At 30.5% G+C, this 20,962-nt stretch overlaps 6 protein-coding genes across 6 annotated transcripts; 3 read left to right on the plus strand and 3 right to left on the minus strand.

Annotated features, from left to right (window-relative positions):
* Positions 1–444: 444 nt before the first annotated feature.
* LOC141526797 (ATP-dependent DNA helicase DDX11) lies at positions 445–3,796 on the minus strand. The gene is made up of 4 exons (XM_074241906.1): positions 3,662–3,796; positions 2,874–3,558; positions 2,118–2,594; positions 445–2,044 (listed from the first exon to the last, which is right to left on the minus strand). The coding sequence occupies exons 2-4, from the start codon at positions 3,551–3,553 to the stop codon at positions 631–633; spliced, it is 2,571 nt and encodes an 856-aa protein (XP_074098007.1). The 5' UTR covers positions 3,554–3,558; positions 3,662–3,796; the 3' UTR covers positions 445–630.
* Positions 3,754–5,615, plus strand: Eif3f1 (eukaryotic translation initiation factor 3 subunit f1). Its single transcript, XM_074241931.1, has 3 exons — positions 3,754–3,912; positions 4,688–5,040; positions 5,133–5,615. The coding sequence occupies exons 1-3, from the start codon at positions 3,804–3,806 to the stop codon at positions 5,517–5,519; spliced, it is 849 nt and encodes a 282-aa protein (XP_074098032.1). The 5' UTR covers positions 3,754–3,803; the 3' UTR covers positions 5,520–5,615.
* Positions 5,616–6,023: 408 nt separating this feature from the next.
* On the minus strand, positions 6,024–9,216 carry Arp10 (Actin-related protein 10). The gene is made up of 6 exons (XM_074241923.1): positions 9,171–9,216; positions 8,978–9,078; positions 8,147–8,299; positions 7,790–8,074; positions 6,645–6,924; positions 6,024–6,578 (listed from the first exon to the last, which is right to left on the minus strand). The coding sequence occupies exons 2-6, from the start codon at positions 9,061–9,063 to the stop codon at positions 6,243–6,245; spliced, it is 1,140 nt and encodes a 379-aa protein (XP_074098024.1). The 5' UTR covers positions 9,064–9,078; positions 9,171–9,216; the 3' UTR covers positions 6,024–6,242.
* Positions 9,217–9,371: 155 nt separating this feature from the next.
* Positions 9,372–11,899, plus strand: LOC141526805 (integrator complex subunit 15). The gene is made up of 4 exons (XM_074241915.1): positions 9,372–9,585; positions 9,677–10,310; positions 11,332–11,636; positions 11,706–11,899. The coding sequence occupies exons 1-4, from the start codon at positions 9,471–9,473 to the stop codon at positions 11,798–11,800; spliced, it is 1,149 nt and encodes a 382-aa protein (XP_074098016.1). The 5' UTR covers positions 9,372–9,470; the 3' UTR covers positions 11,801–11,899.
* Positions 11,844–13,759, minus strand: LOC141526826 (ribosomal RNA-processing protein 7 homolog A). Its single transcript, XM_074241946.1, has 4 exons — positions 13,409–13,759; positions 12,973–13,320; positions 12,055–12,333; positions 11,844–11,979 (listed from the first exon to the last, which is right to left on the minus strand). The coding sequence occupies exons 1-4, from the start codon at positions 13,443–13,445 to the stop codon at positions 11,891–11,893; spliced, it is 753 nt and encodes a 250-aa protein (XP_074098047.1). The 5' UTR covers positions 13,446–13,759; the 3' UTR covers positions 11,844–11,890.
* Positions 13,760–14,465: 706 nt separating this feature from the next.
* Positions 14,466–20,662, plus strand: LOC141526778 (putative multidrug resistance-associated protein lethal(2)03659). Its single transcript, XM_074241869.1, has 5 exons — positions 14,466–14,874; positions 15,186–15,266; positions 15,336–15,641; positions 16,252–19,768; positions 19,848–20,662. The coding sequence occupies exons 2-5, from the start codon at positions 15,190–15,192 to the stop codon at positions 19,986–19,988; spliced, it is 4,041 nt and encodes a 1,346-aa protein (XP_074097970.1). The 5' UTR covers positions 14,466–14,874; positions 15,186–15,189; the 3' UTR covers positions 19,989–20,662.
* The last annotated feature ends 300 nt before the right edge of the window (positions 20,663–20,962 follow it).

Below are 20,962 nucleotides of genomic sequence, written 5' to 3' on the forward strand. Positions count from 1 at the left end.
CTGCTTTGGAATGCGCCTTAAAAAAATTAATGTATAAATCGATGCATCGGATTCACATATATTATCAAATAATAAATAATTGATTAATTTAAATTGGAAAAAAAAAAAAAAAAAAAAAAAAATATCTTTTTGAAATTTCAAGCGATCAGAATGAGTTTTTTTTTATTTTTTTAGTTATTTTTAATAAGACAAAGAGAAAGACAGTATTTACGGAGAAAAGAAATGATGAATTTAATTGAAAAGTATTATATAAAATATAAAAGTGAATGAATTAATTCATTATTTGGTTAAAATCCATGTATTTTTTTCAACTTAAGATTATTAGGTATAAATTAGTACTAAAAAAAATAATATTACAGTATCTTTAGAAAAATTTTTGAATGAGCTAAAGAAATATTTTATACAAAAGAATTAACAAGTTGAAAATTTTTTTTTGTAATTTCCAAGGATACTCATACAATTTTAATCATTAATAAACAAATTTCTTTTCCATTTTAATATTCATTTAAAGTGTAATCATTTAAAGAGAAAAAACTAAATAAAAAGATTCAAATGTAAAAAAAATAATGATGTGTTAATTAAAGTATTGGAAAATTTTTTTTTTTATTACAAAGATATAAAAAATATTTACTATAAAAAATTAAATTTTTTTTTTTTCGCTGCAAAAAATTTAGCAACATCGCCAATTGTACTGTTGAAAGTATTATGAACTTCTAATGTTCGTTGAATCCACCCCGGGAGTGATTTTGTTTTATTGGAAAATCTTCTGTCGAGTAAAATAACAGTAGAGTAATCGTTGATATGTCTTACAGCCCGACCAATACACTGATTGACAGCTTTCATGCAAGAATTTTCATAGTACTCATTACCAGCGCCGGGTTTAACATTTTCATTAAGATATTTCATTTTTTCTTGAAGCTCCAGCGACTTGATATTCGGATAAGGCATACCAACAACAATTACACATCGTCCTAGGTCGTCAGAAAAGTTCAATCCTTCACTGAGCTTTCCCCCGACGACGCTGAACAAAATAGCACCATTTTGTGGAGCTGTTGGTTTTTTCACAGTATCCGCGAAGCTGTCAAGAATTGCGTTTATCTGAGATGCAAGCTTAGGTTCACGAAATATTTTTTTTTTTTCGGAAATTTTAGCCACTACTCCAGTAACTTCCAGATGCTTATACAGGGATGTTTCATAATTGTAAGACGGAAGAAAAACTACAACTCCACCGGGAATGATGTTACATAAATTCTTGAGAGTTCTACCCAATTCGTTAAGTAGTTCTTTATTTTCTCTGTTTTGATAATTAAATTCAAATTTAACTCCTGTAGGTCCTTGGGTTACTATCCTCGTAATAATATTTTCCTTCGGTATAACATGGTCACATGAAAAAGTAACAATACGCTCGGGCTCAGCACCAGCGCTAATAAACAATTGATCTCTAAATTCTGAAATCGGTTCCATTGTACCGCCAGCGAGAATAACTGACCTTGCTTCTTTAACAATATCATGAAAATATGCAGCAGGATTCATCAACAAAAATTTAATTGTACCTTGACCTACTGTGGGGCCGGGATTTATGAAAATTCTTCCATCTGCACTTTTGCTCTTTAGCGACTCCAAAAAGCTGATGATAAATATTAACGGATTATTACATATATCTTCTTTATTTTCTTTACTCTTAGTCTCAGTTTCCGTGGTTTCTTTTCCCTGGAGTGTGTTTAGAAATGCCGACACTCCAGTTGGTTTCTTCGTCACGGGACGTACTTTTAAATCTCCGCTGTACTTTTCAACGTACCCACGAAGCTTATGAATTAATTTAGACGCATTTATAAATTGCAAAAGCTCAAACACATTTACAGTATCTATCTCAGCGACTGACTCAAATTTTTCTATTGAATAAATAGCTGATTGTACTTCGGTATTCACTTTATCATTCGATTGTGATCTTGACGTACCTCCAAGTACTTTTATTAGTTTTTTTAAACAAAAACTTAATTGACTGAGGTACAAAACATTTTTTGCTGAGAATAATTTTTCAAATCTGTAAAATTTAAATAATTAGTTTTAATTTTTAAATATTTTAAGTAAGATAAATAATTTTCAAAATAAATTACCTTTTTTGGTACTGAGTAAGCTGACTGAAGCAATGTAAAATGTGTCTACCAGATAATGTCGAACTGTACATATTTTCAATGGCTTCTAAAAGATTATGAGCCTCATCAATAATCAAAACATTATTTTTCAAATCAATCCCCGAGCTAATTCTGGTATTTTTATGTAAAATACTGTTGTAAGGCACTAAAATAACCTGACTATCAGGTAAGGACCGCCTGGACGCATAATAAGCACAGGTTTCCAATTGCTTAGCAGTCTCAGCAATCTCTTCGACATCTTGTACTGTCGTAATAATATCAGCAATCAGCAATGACTGGTCACCAGGATTGAATGGACAGCTCGTTCCAGTTTTAGATCTCTTTACATCTTTTTCTTTTTTTACAGTCACTTTTTTCTTTTGCATTTGCAAACATCGGTCGTTAATTAAATTAACATGACCCAGTTTTTGAACGGCTTTGTTTATACAATAATTTTGCCTGTAAAAAATTAATGAAAATGAAGTTAGCTGACATTTCAAAATTTTTTTAAATTTTTTATTGAAAAAATTTCAATTAAATAATTAAAAAAAAAAATTTCACCTGTAAAAAACTTGAAAAACTATAAGTGTAATTTTTTAGAAATATCTGTTTAGTTGTAATTTAATTAATAAAGAAAATCAAAAATTTTCAGACGTCTGCTAACTTCAGTGTCATAAAAATTAACTATAAATGGTCAATATAAAAAAAAAAAAAAAAAAAAAAAAAAACAAATTCTACCTAGAAGCTAATGGAACCAAAGAAACATCTGAAGAATAAGGAGTTTTCTTTATCTCTCCAACAAATTGAGTTAATTGGGAATGAGTTCTTGAGCAAAAGAAGAATTGCGTGTATTTACTAGTCTCAGCAGCCGTTTCTTCATCATCTGAGTCTGAATTTAAATGTAAATCGTCCAGTAGAAGATCAGTATCAATATCTTCAGCATCTTCATTGGGAGTATCTTGTTGCTTGACATCTTTAGAGTTATCTTTATTCTTACTAACCTTCCACTGACGCTTCTTCGTATAATTATTTTGCTTAATTGTCTCTTTAAATTTATTCATTCGCTCTTCTCTACGTGCCAGAGCATCCAACTTGTCTTGGACAGTTTGTCGCTCAACATTTACTTTAATCTGCTTAGTCTGCTCTACAAACCAGTCACCCTTAGACTCTTCGCTAATTTCTTTCAATCTTCCGTTTAAATCCGCGAGTTGTTTATCCAAAATGTCTTTTTTATTTTTTTCATGATCTGTGAGCCATTTCAGAGCTCCGCAAATTATTGACAGTGATTTACCAGTACCCGTTGGACTTTCAAAAATTCCTAGGTTCCCTTTTTCCAGGCATGAGTACAAATTTTTCATAAAGTCATTTTGGATTGAATATGGTGCAAATGGAAATGGAAATTCTTCCGGTAAGTCCATAATACCTAAATATTTTTAATTAATGTATTAAACTGGTAAATCACTTAGTAAAATAATTAATTAAACAACAATAAAGTTTAGAAAAACCGGCTTACATTGTTTACTTACCATTTATGAAATTTAATTGAAGTTAGAATTAGTTTTCAGAATTAAACACTCATGTTTGATGGCAGCAGCAGTATTAAAATTTTTCAAGCAGTCAGAACTGCTAGGAGGATTCTTAACATTGCCAGTTGCTTGAATTGTAAAAATGGCGCTCGATCTTGTTGTCAAAGTTCACCCCGTGGTTTTATTTCAAATAGTCGATGCATATGAGCGTCGTAATTCTGATTCACACCGTGTAATTGGTACTTTACTTGGTAAGTAATAACTATTCATATTTCACTCCATCTTATAATTTATACTTTACTCTATTTTTGGTAAACAAAATTATCGCATGACCATTAACCTCTAAATCCATGTGTTACACGTAGCTTATAATAATAATTAGCAATCTTGCAGTCACTATGTGACTGCCGTGACTTGCGAACTATTAATAAATAAAATTTTGCTTTATTAAATGATAATTTTTGTTAAATTGCACCGTACTTTTTTATCTATTGACATTTTTAAAGATATAAGCTCATCCCGATGTTACACTCATCAAGAGCTTTCATTTGAGTACCCACATGCATTTTCATATATTTTTCATATATACATATATATATAATATATATATATAAATATATGAAAAATTGATGTGGGTACTCAAATGAAAGGTCTTGATGAGTGTAACATCAGAATGAGCTTATATCTTTAAAAATGTCAATAGTTCACAAGATACTATGCCATTTTTTAATTATGTATCTAGAGATAGAGCATTTTCGAATGCAGCCTAAATACTTATCATCATAAATTGACTATTGGTGAGAATAATATGAAACCTTGAAAAGGCACAACTCTAGGTCAAAACTTTTTCAATGATACCAAATTTAATCATAAAAACCCATTTTATCATATAAATACACTGGCCACACAATTTTGCTTATTCTCTTAATAATATAGATAATAATAATTAAATTTCTTGTCCTTTTTTTTTATTAGAATTTATATTGAAAAAAATTTATGGTAGTTAATTAAAAAATTTAATTTTAGGTTCCGTCGAAAAAGGAGTGGTTGAAGTAACGAATTGCTTTTGTGTCCTTCACAAGGAGTCCGATGATCAAGTAGAGGCAGAATTGAGCTACGCGATGGATCTTTATGATCTGAACCATCGTGTAAATGCTCAAGAAAACATCGTCGGCTGGTGGGCTACTGGCAAAGAAGTTACAACGCATTCGTCGGTTATCCATGAGTATTATGCACGAGAGTGTAATAATCCAGTCCATTTAACGGTTGATACTACGCTGGTGAATACAACGCGTATGGGAATCAAAGCCTATGTCTGTGTACAACTTGGAGTACCGAATGGCAAACAAGGATGTATGTTTACTCCTACTAAAGTTGAGGTATTTAAAATTTTATATTTCAATTTTTGACTCTAATTTTAATGTATAAATTATCAGTACAAGTATTACATCCGTGATTTATAAAATTACAGATTACATGCTATGAGCCAGAAATCGTCGGGCTTCAGCTGTGCCAAAAAACACAGAAAGCTCCATCAGGACAAACTAAATTAGGAGGTGGAGTTGAGCCAATGATGGATCTTGCGCAAATTGCTGAAGCTAGCTCTAAATTGTCGACAATGTTGGAGCAAGTTTTAGCTTACGTTGACAATGTGCTCGATGGCAAACAGCCTCCAGACAACCAGGTTGGCCGAGCGCTTCTTGATATGGTTAACTCTGTTCCTAAGATGACAAGTGATCAATTTGACGAGATGTTCAACAGTAACGTCAAGGACCTTTTGATGGTTGTTGCTTTATCACAGTTAATAAAAACTCAACTTCAGCTCAATGAGAAGCTTACACTTTTAACTACTTTGTAAATTAATATTCTGTATATTCAGTGATTACTAAATATTTTGATCAGCGGTAAAAACAATTTTATAAGTAAATAAAATCGCAATTATAACTATCAATAATCTTCCATGTCTTGTCAATTTTATTGAATTAAAACATTAATTTGTGTGTAAAAAAATGATAATTATTTACAAGTGGGGTCCACGATTTTGATTTTCATTTTTTTGAAAATTTTGATATATTTTTTTTTAAAATACATTAAAAAAAATGAACAATAGAAAAAAAAGGTGATTATCACAATTTTAACAAATTTTTTTAATGTACTTTTCAAAAAAAGATAAAATAGAAGGCAAAAAAACAATCAAAATCTTAATTTTTTTCTTTCACAATATTTTTATTATGCACCGTAAACAAGCACAAAAAAACTTTTAAATGTTAATTTTTCACCTAGATATAGCCAAAAATAGAAGAGGCCCCAGTTTTAAATAATTACCAAAAAAATTAAAAAATATTCATCAATTAAATGATGATTATAATTTAAAATAATTTTTTTCTATTATTTTAATTTTTAGTACAATTAAATTTGAAATAATCTCAATCTTAATACATTTTTTAGTAAAATTACTGTTGAAATAAATTCGATTTCACAAAAAGTAGGATTTATCATTACAGATATAAAAACATTAACTGTGTTAATAATTTTTAAATAACAATTTTATTCATATAAAAAAAAAAAAACTTATTCAATTTTATACACCATAATTGGATCCTAATTCTTTTTGGTTATCAATCAAATTAACCCAGTCAGGAATTCTATTCGTCTTCAAATAAGTGTCTTTGGTAATACATCTAGATGGCAAATCAGTAATACCGAAAATTGCACCACCCAACCAAGCCGTGTAATTAGGTTTGCATGGAGCGGTGTGAAATTTAAAGTGAGGAATTTTTAATTTGTTCGAATATAAATCACTTGCTACGAGAGACGTCAGTTCTGATTTTAGACGAGCAGCAAATCCTTTTGCCATTGTTGTTCCTCCAATCAGCAGAATATTTCCCGCCAGCTCGTGACGAATCATAATAGAACACTAAAATAGATTTAATAAGTTTAAAACAACAATAATTTAATCAATTTTATATTAAATGATAAATACCTTTAGTATAGCATCTAATACCATTGTAGGTATACTCAAATTATCAGCATCGCGTTCCCATAATAATTCGTAAGATCTTTCTCTAACGTATCCAGGAATTTCAATGGTTTTTAGCCCTGGATATTTAACTGACGGCGGAGGTGCTGGTGCATCATCGGCACCTAACTTTTTAGAACGTTCTAAAGTTGTTACAAAACAAGTTCGAACTTTAATGTCTTCAATAACTCGCTCTGTAAGTTCTACCTCAGGTATGGCTTCTTTCATATCATTTTTGATACGCCTAAAAATAAATTTTTAATCATGTGCTTAATTTTAATCCATGTAAAGTAAAAGACCCAGTTATTGACACTGGCCTAGTTGTTTGACACTTGCAGTTTTATTCTAATTAAAAAAATAAAATGTTTTCAAAAAATCAATTTTCTTAAAATTATAATTATTAATTTATTAAAGTTGATTTGTTTTTTAGGTAGATTTCATTGAAATCTATCTATCTATTGCATTGATCCTCATGTCAAAACTAAGTCGGAAATTGGTACACATATTCTTTGGATAATAATCTTAAATGAATTCGAAGATGAGCGAAATCCATCAATAAGTTTAGAAATGGTAGCTCTTCAAAATTATCAAAATAGTGAAAATCACGTTTTCGGTGACTTAATTGATGTATAACTTTCGATTGAAAAGAGATGGCTAATTTTTGATAAATTCATGTAAAAACTCATGAAATCACTTTCAATTCGACGTTTATAACATTGAAATTTTGATCATTTTTAGTTATTTTATCAAAGTTAAGAGTGCAATTGAACCACTTTCAGACGATGTGAAGTACAACCGACATGCATGTTATTTTATCGAGAATTCTTAACGGTTCTTAATAAAATTCAGTGCACATATTTCTCGGATAATTAGTTTGCATGAGTCCTAAAATAAGCGAAATCCTTTAATTAGTTCAGAAATAGTAGCTCTTCGAAACTATTAAAATGTATGTAAAAATATGACAAGTATAAAATATTATCAATTTATTCTGTGAAATCTATCTTCCATTTCGGGTGTGGCCAAATGGCGTTTTTTTTTTTTAATTAAAATAAAATTGCAAGTGTCAATAACTGGGTCTTTTACCTTATATTAATTTAGAAAATATTTACTCATGAATAGCTTCAGAAGCCAGGGGTAGACTTTGCCAAGCTTTAAGAACAGGAACTCCTTTATAAATAGGAATGAGAGTCGCATCTTGATATCCTACGTCAAGTACAAGAGCTGTGTCCCATCCTAAGGTGCTAATTGTCACTAAATGTGTAGGTAAAATCATCAGCGAACCAATTTCAAAGTGCCTAAATAGTACTTTAGCCATTGTATCACGAAATTTTGACGGTGTCAGCAATGATTCCAGAATCAATACTTTTACATCTTTTGGAGTTATTACAACATGTCTAAATCGATAAAATAGTTGATTTATCTATTTATTTATTCATTACTTAATCGTTATCAAAATTATAAATTACCTGAAAAATATGACGTGAAAAAACTCAACAAGCAGTTGATACAAATCGTCAGTGTCAATATATTTATAAATTTTTCGCATCTGCTTTGTATCAGGACATTTAACCTCTGTCCGTACAATACCTCGTGGTGTTCCTTCGCCAGCATATCCAAATCTGTAAATAAATTTAATTATTATAAAATTTTTGTTAAGTTTAATGAAATAATATCGAGTAAAAATAGTTGGCAAAGAAATTTGTTCTATAATCCGTAAATAAATATTTGAAACAAATCATATACAAATAACACTGAAGCTGACAGATGTTAAAAATTTTTTTAGAATTTTATAGCAATTGAATTATTAAAAAAAAATTTAATTAAAAAATTTTACCATGTGAAAATTAATAAAAATTACAAGTGAATATTTTTAGAAACATTTTTTTGATGACACTGGAGTTGAGAGATATTTCTGATAATTTTTAGAATTTTTTTAACAAACAAATTATAGCAAGAAAATTTTATTTAAAAATTTCATCTTTAGAAGCTCTGAAAAATTATAAATGACATTTTTATAAATAATTTTCTATGTCTAGTTAATTCTTCAAGAAAAATCAAAAAATTGTCAAGTGTCTGCTAACTTCAGCTTCATTTTTTTTTTTATTGTAGTTAAATTGCTAAAAAAATTTTTAAAATTGACAGCTGACCGCTAACTCCAGTATTATATATACAAACAAAAAACTGTCAATTAATTGATGTATTCACTATTACTTTTTTTCGACAATGTTTTTCTAATAATAAATGATTTGTTTAAACAAATCACTATTAAACTATTTCTTAGTTGTCAAAATACATACTTCGTATACGTTGATCCAATATCCAATACAACAACTTGTTTTTCCGAAGTGTAACGAATGCCTTCATAAGGACGAGACATTTTCATTTATTTTATCCGCTTCTGTAAAATATTTAAATATTGAGTTAAAAATAATTTAAGAAAATATAAAAAAGTTTTTAGATTTATTTGACAGGTCTGATGTAAATACTCACACATACACACACTAGAGACAGTGTGGCCAGATCGTGCTCTTTTCTTACCCCCACTTTGTAGGACACTCTCATCTGACTATATTGAAAGCAGTACAAAGTGGGGGTAAAAAATCGCACGATCTGGCCACACTGACTAGAGAGTGACCATCTTTAATTGTCCTTGAAAAATATGAACTAGTGTCACCTGCCGAGAAAATATATACAATAAATATATTTAGTAATGTTTACATCAAATTATTTATTTATTTACATTGAATGCCGGATTATTAAATAATTATTGATAATAAATATTTATAAATAATGAATTACTCCGCGTATCCACAAACAAATTCGTCAATACCAGACTCAGATATAAAATATTACTTAAGAAAGCTCGATTTTCCAGCATGTGCCAAAGAAGCACTTGTAGCCATAGGTGAGGTTATATTTTCTTAAAAAAATAAAATTATTTTTAATTATTAGTAATTATAAATTTATTGTTAAACATAAAATTTCATTTGTTATAGCGGATTTATCGAGAATGACTGGATCGACAGTAAGGCAGCAAATCCAGTTGCAAACAGATTTAATGATCGAATTTGTATTCGGTGAAGTGGATAAACTCAAGCAACAGAAGAAGCCTGAGAGTCTTCAAGAGTTTCAGTTGATCGAAGTACTAAGCGACTTTTTTCGCGACCCAGATCGCAGTCCGGCAGTACGTAATGCTGTGTTTTTATTTTTATTCCCCGGTGAGTGCCCTAGGTATGAGATACTGGGTAACCTAGTGTCGTTGTCAATATCAACACAAAACCGGCAAGTGTTGGACTCTACGGGAATGTGGATGCAACAATTAGGATCAACTTCTGCGCAGAGTGTTGACTTGGCAAAGCATATCCTCAATGATTTTTTTGGTTTTTCACCGAATTCAATAGACAAATTAAAACAATTGCCAGTATTGGTGCCTTATTTTACGGCAAATTTATTGACAGCGATAGGTGAAGTTTATAAATTTTTAGACCCGCCGAATGAGTTGTTGAAGTTGGTGGGCGACTGGATTGATGATAATCCAGGGTTGTTGACTACTTCTTTGATGGATAATCCTGCTTTGCCGTCTGGTGGAATACCTATGACTCCAATTACTCCTATCGCTGGTTTATTTAGGTATTTACTCTAAATTTAAATGTCATAAGTCAATAATTTATTTTATTTATTTATACCAGGATATAAAACATATACACATACATATTACATCGTAAAAACAAAATGCATGTCCCTACAAAGGTGTTTGTAGGCACCTGTGCGTAGGTCCGGTAATAACTTGTTCAATAGACAATATAATTTTATCTATAAAAACAATTTTTTTAACATTAGATAACAACTGCATTTGGTATTTTTAAGCAAATTTATATACTATGGATAATCATAAAGATATTTTTGTTTCTTAGAAGATTAGTACACAGCATTTAGGCATAAAATATTAATGTCTAGGATAAAAGACCCCATTAGTGGCGGGGACCCCATTACTGACACTTTCTTTGATTTTGGTACTTATTCAATTAATAAAATCATTAATTTCAACAATAAATATATTATTTCTAATCTTCGAGACATTTAGATCAAAAAAATTTTTAATTTTTATTCCAGATAGAACATTTTTTCATTGAAAGAAAAAGCGCCACTAATAGGGGTTAAATGAGCCACTAATAGGGTCTTTTACCTTATTTGACAATAACCAATATCTCAATTTTGTTCATATCGTTTTGTTTTTATGTTTAAGAGTTTTTAAATAATTAGGTAATTTATTGTAGTATTTAATGGCGACAAAATATTGCGTTCCAGATGCCATAAGGACATATACCGGCAAAAGGTCCCGGTGAAAAGCCATAAGGGCGTATAAAAAAAATTTTTTCTTTGGGAACCGACGTATTTTTGTATGAAACGTGTAGAAATGCAAAAAAAAATTTTTTCTTCAAACTAAAAATTTTTTTGGACTTAGAAAAAAAAAACAGAATTTTTATTATACGCCCTTGTGGCATCTGTAACGCGATATGAATTTTGGCATGCTATCTTTTTTTTTACTCTAGGTATACTGATACTTTTATAACTTATGGTGCTAGCTGGACTTTCGTATAATTCCTTTAGATAATTTAATAAATTATCTAAATTAATTTTTATATTTAAGGTGGTGTATATTAAACCCAGCGCGTAAAGAAGATGATATCGACAAAAATACAATAGACGAGCGTAAGAAATTATATTCTAAAATTCAGCAATTACTTATGGATGCAGTCTTGCGGTTAAAAGATAACAGTGGTAACAAACATGCGATTTCCGCTCAACACTTGGCACAAACAACGCGTACGTTGACATCGTTGTTGGAACAGTCGGGTCCAAGTGTTTTGAAAGTCAACTGTGATTTAGCTATGGAGCGATTAGCGCAAGCTGTCAGTACAGCTTTGTCTGTCAATTGTATTTATGGAAACAAACGTAAGTGAATTTAAATTATCAATAAAATATAATTTCTTAATTGATTAATATACTTTTACTGATTAACAGAAGAATTGTTGGCTTTACTGCAACCACTTGCCTGTCGACACTTTTTAATCGAATGGACATTAATGACTTATGGTTCAAAAGTTCCGGTTGTATAAAATTAAAAAAATAATATTAATAATAAATGATGTACAAAGTTAATGTTTTTTATATAAAATATTTATTATTAATAAATATAAAATTGTTTTTTAACCAAATGGTTTAAATATTCTTTGAGATTTAAGTTGTTTGACTTTTTGTTTGTCTAACTCAAATTTCTTTCTCATTTCCTCCAGTTCTAGAAAAAATGAATATAATAAATTATTAAATTTAATAATTCAAATTTCTAACATTTGAAAATATTTATACTTACGTTGTTTTTTAGCTTCTCGTATTTGGAATTGGTAAAAGTTAACTAATTTCTTCTCCTTTTGCAGTTTCTTTTTTTTCTCTTCTATCGTCGACTCCTTTCTTTGAGGTGCAAATTGTCCACGTTTCTTTTTACTCGAAACTTTTATAAAACCATCTTCGTCTACTTCTTCATTTTCTTCAGCTGTTACTCTTTTATCATACGCAGCCATATACTTTTCAATTGATTCCTTAACTTCTTTTTCATTTAATATCATGCCAGAATTATATTCTTTACTCCATTCTAAAAAAAAAAAAAAAATCAATTTATTGTAAAATTATTCAAGAAAAAAAGTGAAAAAATATGAATCATACTGATTTTAAGAATTTAAAAATCTTGTCATTTCTGAACTACTTGACAAATTAAGCTCTTCTTTGAACTTTACCTTCACTTTTGCCAATATTTAAGGTAAAAGACCCGGTTATTGAGACTGGCCTAATGTTTGAAACTTACAATTTTATTCTAATTAAAAAAATAAAATGTTTTCAAAAAATCAATTATCTTAAAATTTATCATTCAAAAATTGTATTTATTAATTTGTTATAGTTGATTTGTTTTTTTTTTTAATTTTAATAAAATTACAAGTGTCAATAACTGGGTCTTCTACCTTATATATACACACACACACACACACACACACACACACACACACACACACACACACACACACACACACACACACACACACACACACACACACACACACACACACACACACACACACACACATATATATATAAACTTTTGAACTATTTGTATTCTCTGAACCAGCTAAACAAGCTGTCAGGAAATAGAAAAATTTTTTAAAAGTTCCGTCATGAAGATAAATGCAATATCTAATTTTTTATGAAATTTATGACAAACAGCAAAAGAATATCTTACTTTTTATCCCAAATAAGCCAGGAGCCTCAGCTGAGTTTAAAACAATCACAAAATCTTTCGGTAAAGAGAGCGCCTGCTGTAATTCTGACTCTTTTGAAAAAACTACATAAGCAGTTTTAAACCCTATTTTGGTGCTTGCTACACGAGCTGCGAGTTTCACTGATTTAACATGTCCGCAGTGCCTAGAAAACGCTGCTCTCAAAGAAGACACAGTTGCGTAAGGTGGTAGATTCAGTACAAATAAGGTACGGCCTCGCGGAAATTCTGGCTCTTGTTTTTGGATTTTATGTTCTTTTAAAAACAATTGATGTCTATCCGAATTCGTTAACTCATACTTTAACCACACAGCTGACAAAAAAAAAAAAAAAACATCTTTATCTGATAAAAACTAATAATTTAATAATTAATAGTAAAAAAAAAATAATAAAAAACTTACTGCGGTAATTTCCAGTGCTTTTTTCTTTCATAACCATTTTTTATTTTATAACAACAATATTAATGAAAAATTAACCATTAAGACCAAAAAGCATGCTTTTGCTTTTCTGGTGTTTATCTTAATAACCTTACATTTTTTTTCTATAGTTTGGTGGCGACTACTTATGGCGGGAAATTCAAATCTTAAAATTTTAAAAACATCAAACAAGTATTTAGCCGACGTAATACACATAATATACATAATACTGAAGTTAGCGGTCAGCTGTCAATTTTAAAAACTTTTTTAAGAAATCAATTACAATAAAAAAATGCTTCTAAAAATTTTCACTTGAAATTTTTATTAATTTTTACATATGAAATTTTTTATAAATTTTTTTTTTTAATAATTTAATTGCTACAAAAATCTAAAAAAATTTTTAAATGACATTAAATTTAGCTGTCACTTGACAATTTTTTTTATTTTTTTTTAACAAATAAATTATAAAAAAAATTGACTTGTAGAAATTTTGATATATTAAAAATGCAATTTTTTAAAAATAATTTAGAACAAATTTTTTTGTTAAAGAAAATTAAAAAATTGTCAAGTGACAGCTAACTTTAATGTCATAATTTTTAATGTCTGTCAACTTCAGTGTTATCAATATACTAGTGAATCGAGTATATGAATAGTTATCAATAATTAGAATGAAGAAATAACTAATAAACAATTTCACTGTTTAACATGTGTATTTTGTAAATAGTCAGTGATTAAATCTCACACGAACTAGTGATAATTGGAGCAAGTGTCGTAACGGACCGATAATTGAGTGCGTAAATATACATATATGTGTGTTTGTAGTAATAACACTCAAGAATCAGTTCAAAGTATCAAAACAAAAAAAAACGGCAATCTACAAAAGAGTGATACACTTGTTTGATTCAATCGTATGATCGTGGCAGGTTTTATTCATAGCTTTTCATTACTTCAGCTGCAAACGTCCCATAAAAATTTCATTTATTCAGACATACGATCGTATATTTACTGTTTTATAGGCACAGTAAGTTGACTCGCTTGAAATTTAATTATTTATGGAATGACGGAGTTGTTTGAATTTTATATTTATCAACACATTCATTTATCATTGAAATGCGAAACCGCTTTCCACGCTTATATTGTTAAGCGTTAACAAGTCATTGAGTTTAATTATCTTTAACTGCATTTACTTTGTTTCAACAGCATGTACTGGTTGCTTGTACATAGTTTTTAGTTATCAGCAAAATTAAAAAGTTAAATTAAAAAATTTTTATAGCTTAAAGCTTTAATTATGAATTTAAAAAATAATGTAAAGTTATTGTTTGGAATAATAAATTGAGGCGATAAGATTTTAAACTAAAAAATAGTTATGTGTTATGTAAAATGTTAAATGATTTACAAACGTTTGCAAAATAAAATATCATTTTTATCATTCATTTATCAGAAGATAAAATGTGAGTATAATTTTCTGAATTTTTCATAAATTTTATGCAACTTATTTGATCAGAGCAAATAAATGTTCTTTAAATCAAATAATCTGTCAACTGTTCGCAATAATTATTAAGATAAACGTGAAAGAAAAATATCTGGTTAATAAATAAATAAATCATTTAAAATACCAATATACTTGTGACTCGTAATAAAATTTCCGCATAAACAGGAAAATAAATAAAAAAAATTTATTTGATAATTAAATAAAAACTTGATAATTATCAAAGATCCAAGTGTAATTTTTTTTTATAAGATTTAAAATTATTGTTAGTAGAAATATGGATTCAAAAGTGGATGTTGAACTGAAGAAAAACCCACGGGAGGGAATAAACCCTTTGAGTGCTTTTACACTTTCGTAAGTATTTATTATTAAAATAAAAATTTATTGGGTGATTAAAAACTACACTATAAATTTGGTTTTCAGGTGGGTGTTAAAAATTTTCTGGGATGGATACAAACGAGAGTTGGAGATCGAGGATCTTTCTCAGCCGCTGAAGGAGCATAAAAGTAGTTTACTGGGTGATAGTTTAGCGGCAGCGTGGGATAAAGAAGTACAGTTGTATGATACGAATACAAAGCCAAAAAAGGAACCAGGCAAATCGGAAAGCAATGTGAAAGTTAAACATAAAAAAAGTAAAACTCCTAGCTTGCAGAGAGCTTTAACTAAAGTTTTTGGTGCTCGTATTGCTCTTTACGGAGTTGCATTGGCTATTCAGGAACTTGTTATTCGGTATGATTTTCATTAATCTATTATTAGTAAAAGATAATTAGTTATTATTAATTCACTGAGTAAGTTAATTATTATAATTATTTATTTTTTTACCCTCCGGGCGAAAAGTGGCAACTTTCGGCCCGCTGCGCTAAACGAAGATGCCGCTTTTCGCCCAGAGGACAAAAAAATAGTAGATTTCACCCCTAGGGTTAATTGATTTGAACTGTGATAATCATTTTTCAATTCATACTTGATTAATGAAGATACACTAATTCTGATTTCATTTCATAATATTTTAGTTAACTTATCAAATTAACCGTATTTAATTTATTGTCTTTTAATCGTGATATAAAAAAATTAACTGAAATTAATTAAGCTCTAAAGTTATTACATACTCTTTTGTTAAAGACTGATAAGAGATAAACGTTTTACATTTTTTAAATTATAACATAAAAAAAATTTGATAATATATCTAATGACAGAGAGATTTTCTTAAGTAATTTGTATCAAAGATTAAATCAAAGTTCTGATTAGATTTTAACACATTTTTTTTTTATTTTTCCCTATTTTCATTAAAATCAATTAATATTATAAAAACTAGATTACTGACTGTTTAAAATTATTACAGAATTCTTCAGCCCCTAGCGCTAGCCCAGCTGCTACGTTTTTTTACAACATCAGACATCAGCAAAACAGATGCATATTTATACGCAAGTGGAGTTATATTTTGTTCAGCAGCCAATGTATTCGTACTGCACCCTTCCTTGTTGGCAATATTTCACATGGGAATGAAGATACGAGTGGCATGCTGTTCACTGATTTACCGTAAGTCATTGAAGATATCAAGAACAGCTTTAGGTGAGACGACAATAGGCCAAGCAGTTAATCTTTTGTCAAATGATGTAAACAGATTTGATATAACACCAGCTTTCATTCACTATCTTTGGATCAGTCCCGTTGAGACTATTATCGTCACATACTTGATGTATAAAGAAGTCGGTGTAGCTGCGATAATCGGAGTAGCGTCGTTGCTGATATTTATACCTCTCCAGGGCTGGCTGGGCAAAAAATCATCTATTTTCCGTTTGAAGACGGCTATACGTACTGATGACAGAGTACGGTTGACAAACGAAATTATTAGTGGCATCCAAGCTATAAAAATGTATGCATGGGAACATCCATTCAGCAATTTAATTGAAAAAGCAAGGAAGAAAGAAATGCGAATGGTAAAATATGGATCGTTTGTACGAGGCGTTATGATATCCTTTATGTTGTTTTCATCTCGTTTGTCGCTTTTTATCACAATGCTGGCTTACGTATTAGCGGGCAATCAAATAACCGCTGAAACAGTATATATGTTGACAGCTTACTACAGTATTTTACGTCAAACTATGACGGTATTCTTCCCACAAGGTATTACTACAATGGCTGAAGCTTTGGTGTCGATAAAACGTCTTGAGACGTTTTTGATGACTGAAGAAATAGAGAGGAATGATAAAGCACGTAAGAAAAGTCAACTTAACAATATTTATTATAATGATAATAATGATAAGGATTTGAAGGATGAAAAAGTAGCGGAGCCACTACTTCCTCAGATTGAAGGATCTGTAACATTAGATGATGTACATGCTAAGTGGTTAGATTCAGATAATGAAGAAACATTGAAAGGAATTAATTTGAATATTAAACCTGGTCAATTAGTAGTTATTGTCGGTCAAGTTGGTTCGGGTAAAACGAGTCTACTAAATGCCATTCTCAAAGAACTTCCAGCTCATACAGGTACTGTTGATGTGTGTGGTAAAATTGCTTATGCCAGTCAGGAACCCTGGCTGTTTGCTGGCTCAGTGCGTCTGAACATACTTTTCGGGCGACCGTGGGATGCTAGAAAATACGATAAAGTGGTCAAAGTATGCCAGCTGAAGCGAGATTTCTCACTGTTTCCGTACGGCGACAAAACTATCGTCGGGGAACGCGGGGTAAGTTTGTCTGGTGGACAGAGAGCTCGTATCAATTTAGCTCGAGCTGTTTACTCTGATGCGCCGCTGTTCTTGCTAGACGATCCGCTGAGTGCAGTAGATGCTCATGTCGGTAAACACATGTTCGAAGAGTGTATAGAAAGGTACTTACACGGCAAAACTAGAATACTTGTTACTCATCAAATACAATTTTTGAGTAACGTTGAGAAGATAATTGTGATGAAGGACGGTGTTATTATTGCAGAAGGTAGTTACAATAAATTAGTTCAAATGGGGGTCGACTTCGGCCGATTACTGGAGTCACCACAAGAAGAAGACGAAAAACCAGAAGATACTCTATCTCTGGGGAGGAGCCGAAAAAATTCAAGGCATGCAAGTGTCGCTTCGTTCAGTTCATTTATGACCAACGAAACTACAGGCCAGATTCAAGCTGAACCCGAAGAAATCGCTGAGATGCGTACCAAAGGATCTATCGGAGGATACGTTTACGCTTCTTTTTTCAAAGCGGGTGGGAACGGCTGCGTATTATTCACCGTATTTTTACTGACAGTAAGTGCTCAATTAGTAGCTAGTGGCAGTGATTACTTTGTGTCCTTTTGGGTTAATTTAGAACAAGACAATAACAGTAATTTTACTTTCAGTAATTTAGTTCGTGCTTCGAGTTCGTCCTCTAAATTATCAGATTACGATAGAAATATTTGTATATATATTTTTTCGGCACTGACAATACTTACCGTAGTGATAACATTCACGAGATCATTTGCATTTTTCTCAATGTGTGTACGAGCGTCCGAGCGTCTACATGACACAATGTTCCGCAGTATTAGTCGAGCTACAATGAGGTTCTTCAACACAAATTCCTCAGGACGAGTATTGAACCGCTTTTCTCGAGACATGGGTGCTATTGATGAATCACTGCCCATGACCATGATCGATTGCATACAAGTAGGCCTAACTCTCATTGGTATAGTTGTTATTGTTGCGATTGCTAATATGTGGCTATTGATACCTACGATTGTTATTTTTTCCATATTCTACGGTATGCGCGTTATTTATGTTTCAACAAGTCGTAGTGTAAAGCGACTGGAAGGTATCACAAGATCACCTGTTTTTAATCATCTCAGCGCGACGCTACAAGGTCTACCTACAATACGTTCATTCAACGCAGAAGAAGTGTTGACTAAAGAATTTGATTATCATCAGGACCTTCATTCTACTGCTTGGTATATTTATATTGCATCTTCACGAGCGTTTGGTTATTGGCTGGATGTTATCTGCCTTATCTACATCAGCCTTGTGACTATGAGCTTTCTGTTCATGTCTACTGAAGATGATAAAAACTACGAAGGTGGTGATGTCGGTTTAGCAATCACTCAGAGCATTGGATTAACTGGAGTATTCCAGTGGGGAATGAGACAAGCTGCTGAAGTGGAGAATCAAATGACTTCAGTGGAGCGAGTGCTTGAATATTCGAATATTGAGAGCGAGCCTGCGCTTGAGAGTTTGCCAGATAAAAAGCCTAAAGATGACTGGCCACCTAGAGGTAAAGTTGAATTCAAAAATGTTTACTTGTCTTATTCACCGCTAGAACCACCCGTACTCAAGAATCTCAACTTTACTATTGAGCCGCGTGAAAGGATAGGAATTGTCGGACGCACTGGAGCTGGAAAATCTTCTCTGATATCAGCTTTATTCCGTCTTGCTGACATTGAGGGAAATATTGAGATTGATGGTATAGATACCGGTAAAATTGGACTCCATGATTTCCGTACCAAAATAAGTATAATTCCTCAGGAACCGTTTTTGTTCTCCGGTACATTGAGAAGAAATCTTGATCCTTTTCGAGATTATCCTGATAGTATTTTATGGTCAGCGCTGGAAGATGTCGAGTTAAAAGAAATGGGTCTAGAAAGTCACGTTAATGAAGGAGGCTCTAATTTAAGTGTAGGGCAACGACAATTGGTATGTCTTGCTCGTGCTATTGTGCGAAATAATAAAATTCTTGTACTCGATGAAGCGACAGCCAATGTTGATCCACGGACAGATGAGTTTATTCAGAAGACTATTAGACGTAAATTTGCCGATTGTACAGTACTTACAATTGCTCATCGACTCAATACTGTCATGGACAGTGACAGAATATTAGTAATGGACGCTGGCTCAGTTGTGGTACTGATTATTTTTTTTTCTTTTTTTTTTTTAATTGTATTTGTTCTAATAAATTCAATTTACATTGTTTATTTTTCAGGAATTCAACCATCCTCACATTCTACTTGGAAATGAAAATGGATATCTATCGAAAATGGTTAATGAGACCGGTGCAATGATGATAGAAATATTGAAAAATGTTGCTCAGCAGAATTATGAATTCTACAACTCACAAAAATAGAAGAGAATTGTTTTGTAAATTAATACGAACCAGGTAGTTCTCATTTATAATCTTAGAAGTAATAGAATTTTATTGTATACATTTAAGATAACAATAATTTACTTTTTGGCCAATAATAATAATAATTAAATATAATAAACAAATAATATCTAATAATAATTATAGCCAAATATAAGTATATTAATATACTTATTTTTACCAATACTTATGTATAAGTGTCTAAACTGAACTTGCCTTGGAGAAATTAATTGTACTCTTACTATAAGCCTCAGTCACAAAAAACTTTGTTGTATACATATGATATCTTTATAAACATAAAGAATATAGCTATATTTTTCTATCTTACGCATCAATCCTTTCTAATATCATAAATGTGAATGTAAGTTAGTTTGTTTGTTACGCTTTTACGCGAAAACTACTTGATTGATCATCATGAAACATTGTACACACAGTAAAAAATTTTGCGTTATTGCGTCAAAAAACTTTGTGTTAAATATTTAACACTTTATTTTTTAAACTCATAATAAAATAGTTGTCATAATAATTCATCAAAAAGACCAATTCCATAATAATTATAACAATTCCATGACAAATCGTACCGAGATATTATAACATCGTATTTTTTTACTTTATTAAATATTGTGCGTAAATAAAATATTTACAAACTATGTATACATATTGAAAATTGTGTGCATTTTTATTCTTTAACATATAATTAGTTATTTCATAAGAAAAGAAACAATTATTTTGATTTATGTGTAATATATACGTTGAGTATTTATTTAGAATGTACAATTTCCAATAGGCGAATATTATTGATGCTGCATCGAATTTTATTTTTGTTTGTAGGAAGTGAAATAATATGACGATTTTATAATTTCAAGTATCGTCCAATAATAACTAAATATTTCAACGATATAAAAAATTAATGGCTTTAAAATTATGTACATAATGCTAATTCCTTAAATTTTTAA

Source organism: Cotesia typhae, unplaced genomic scaffold, assembly GCF_013202065.1.
Source record: "Cotesia typhae breed Kobodo isofemale line unplaced genomic scaffold, CoteBio_Ctyphae contig_11, whole genome shotgun sequence".
NCBI classification, from domain to species: Eukaryota; Metazoa; Arthropoda; class Insecta; order Hymenoptera; family Braconidae; genus Cotesia; species Cotesia typhae.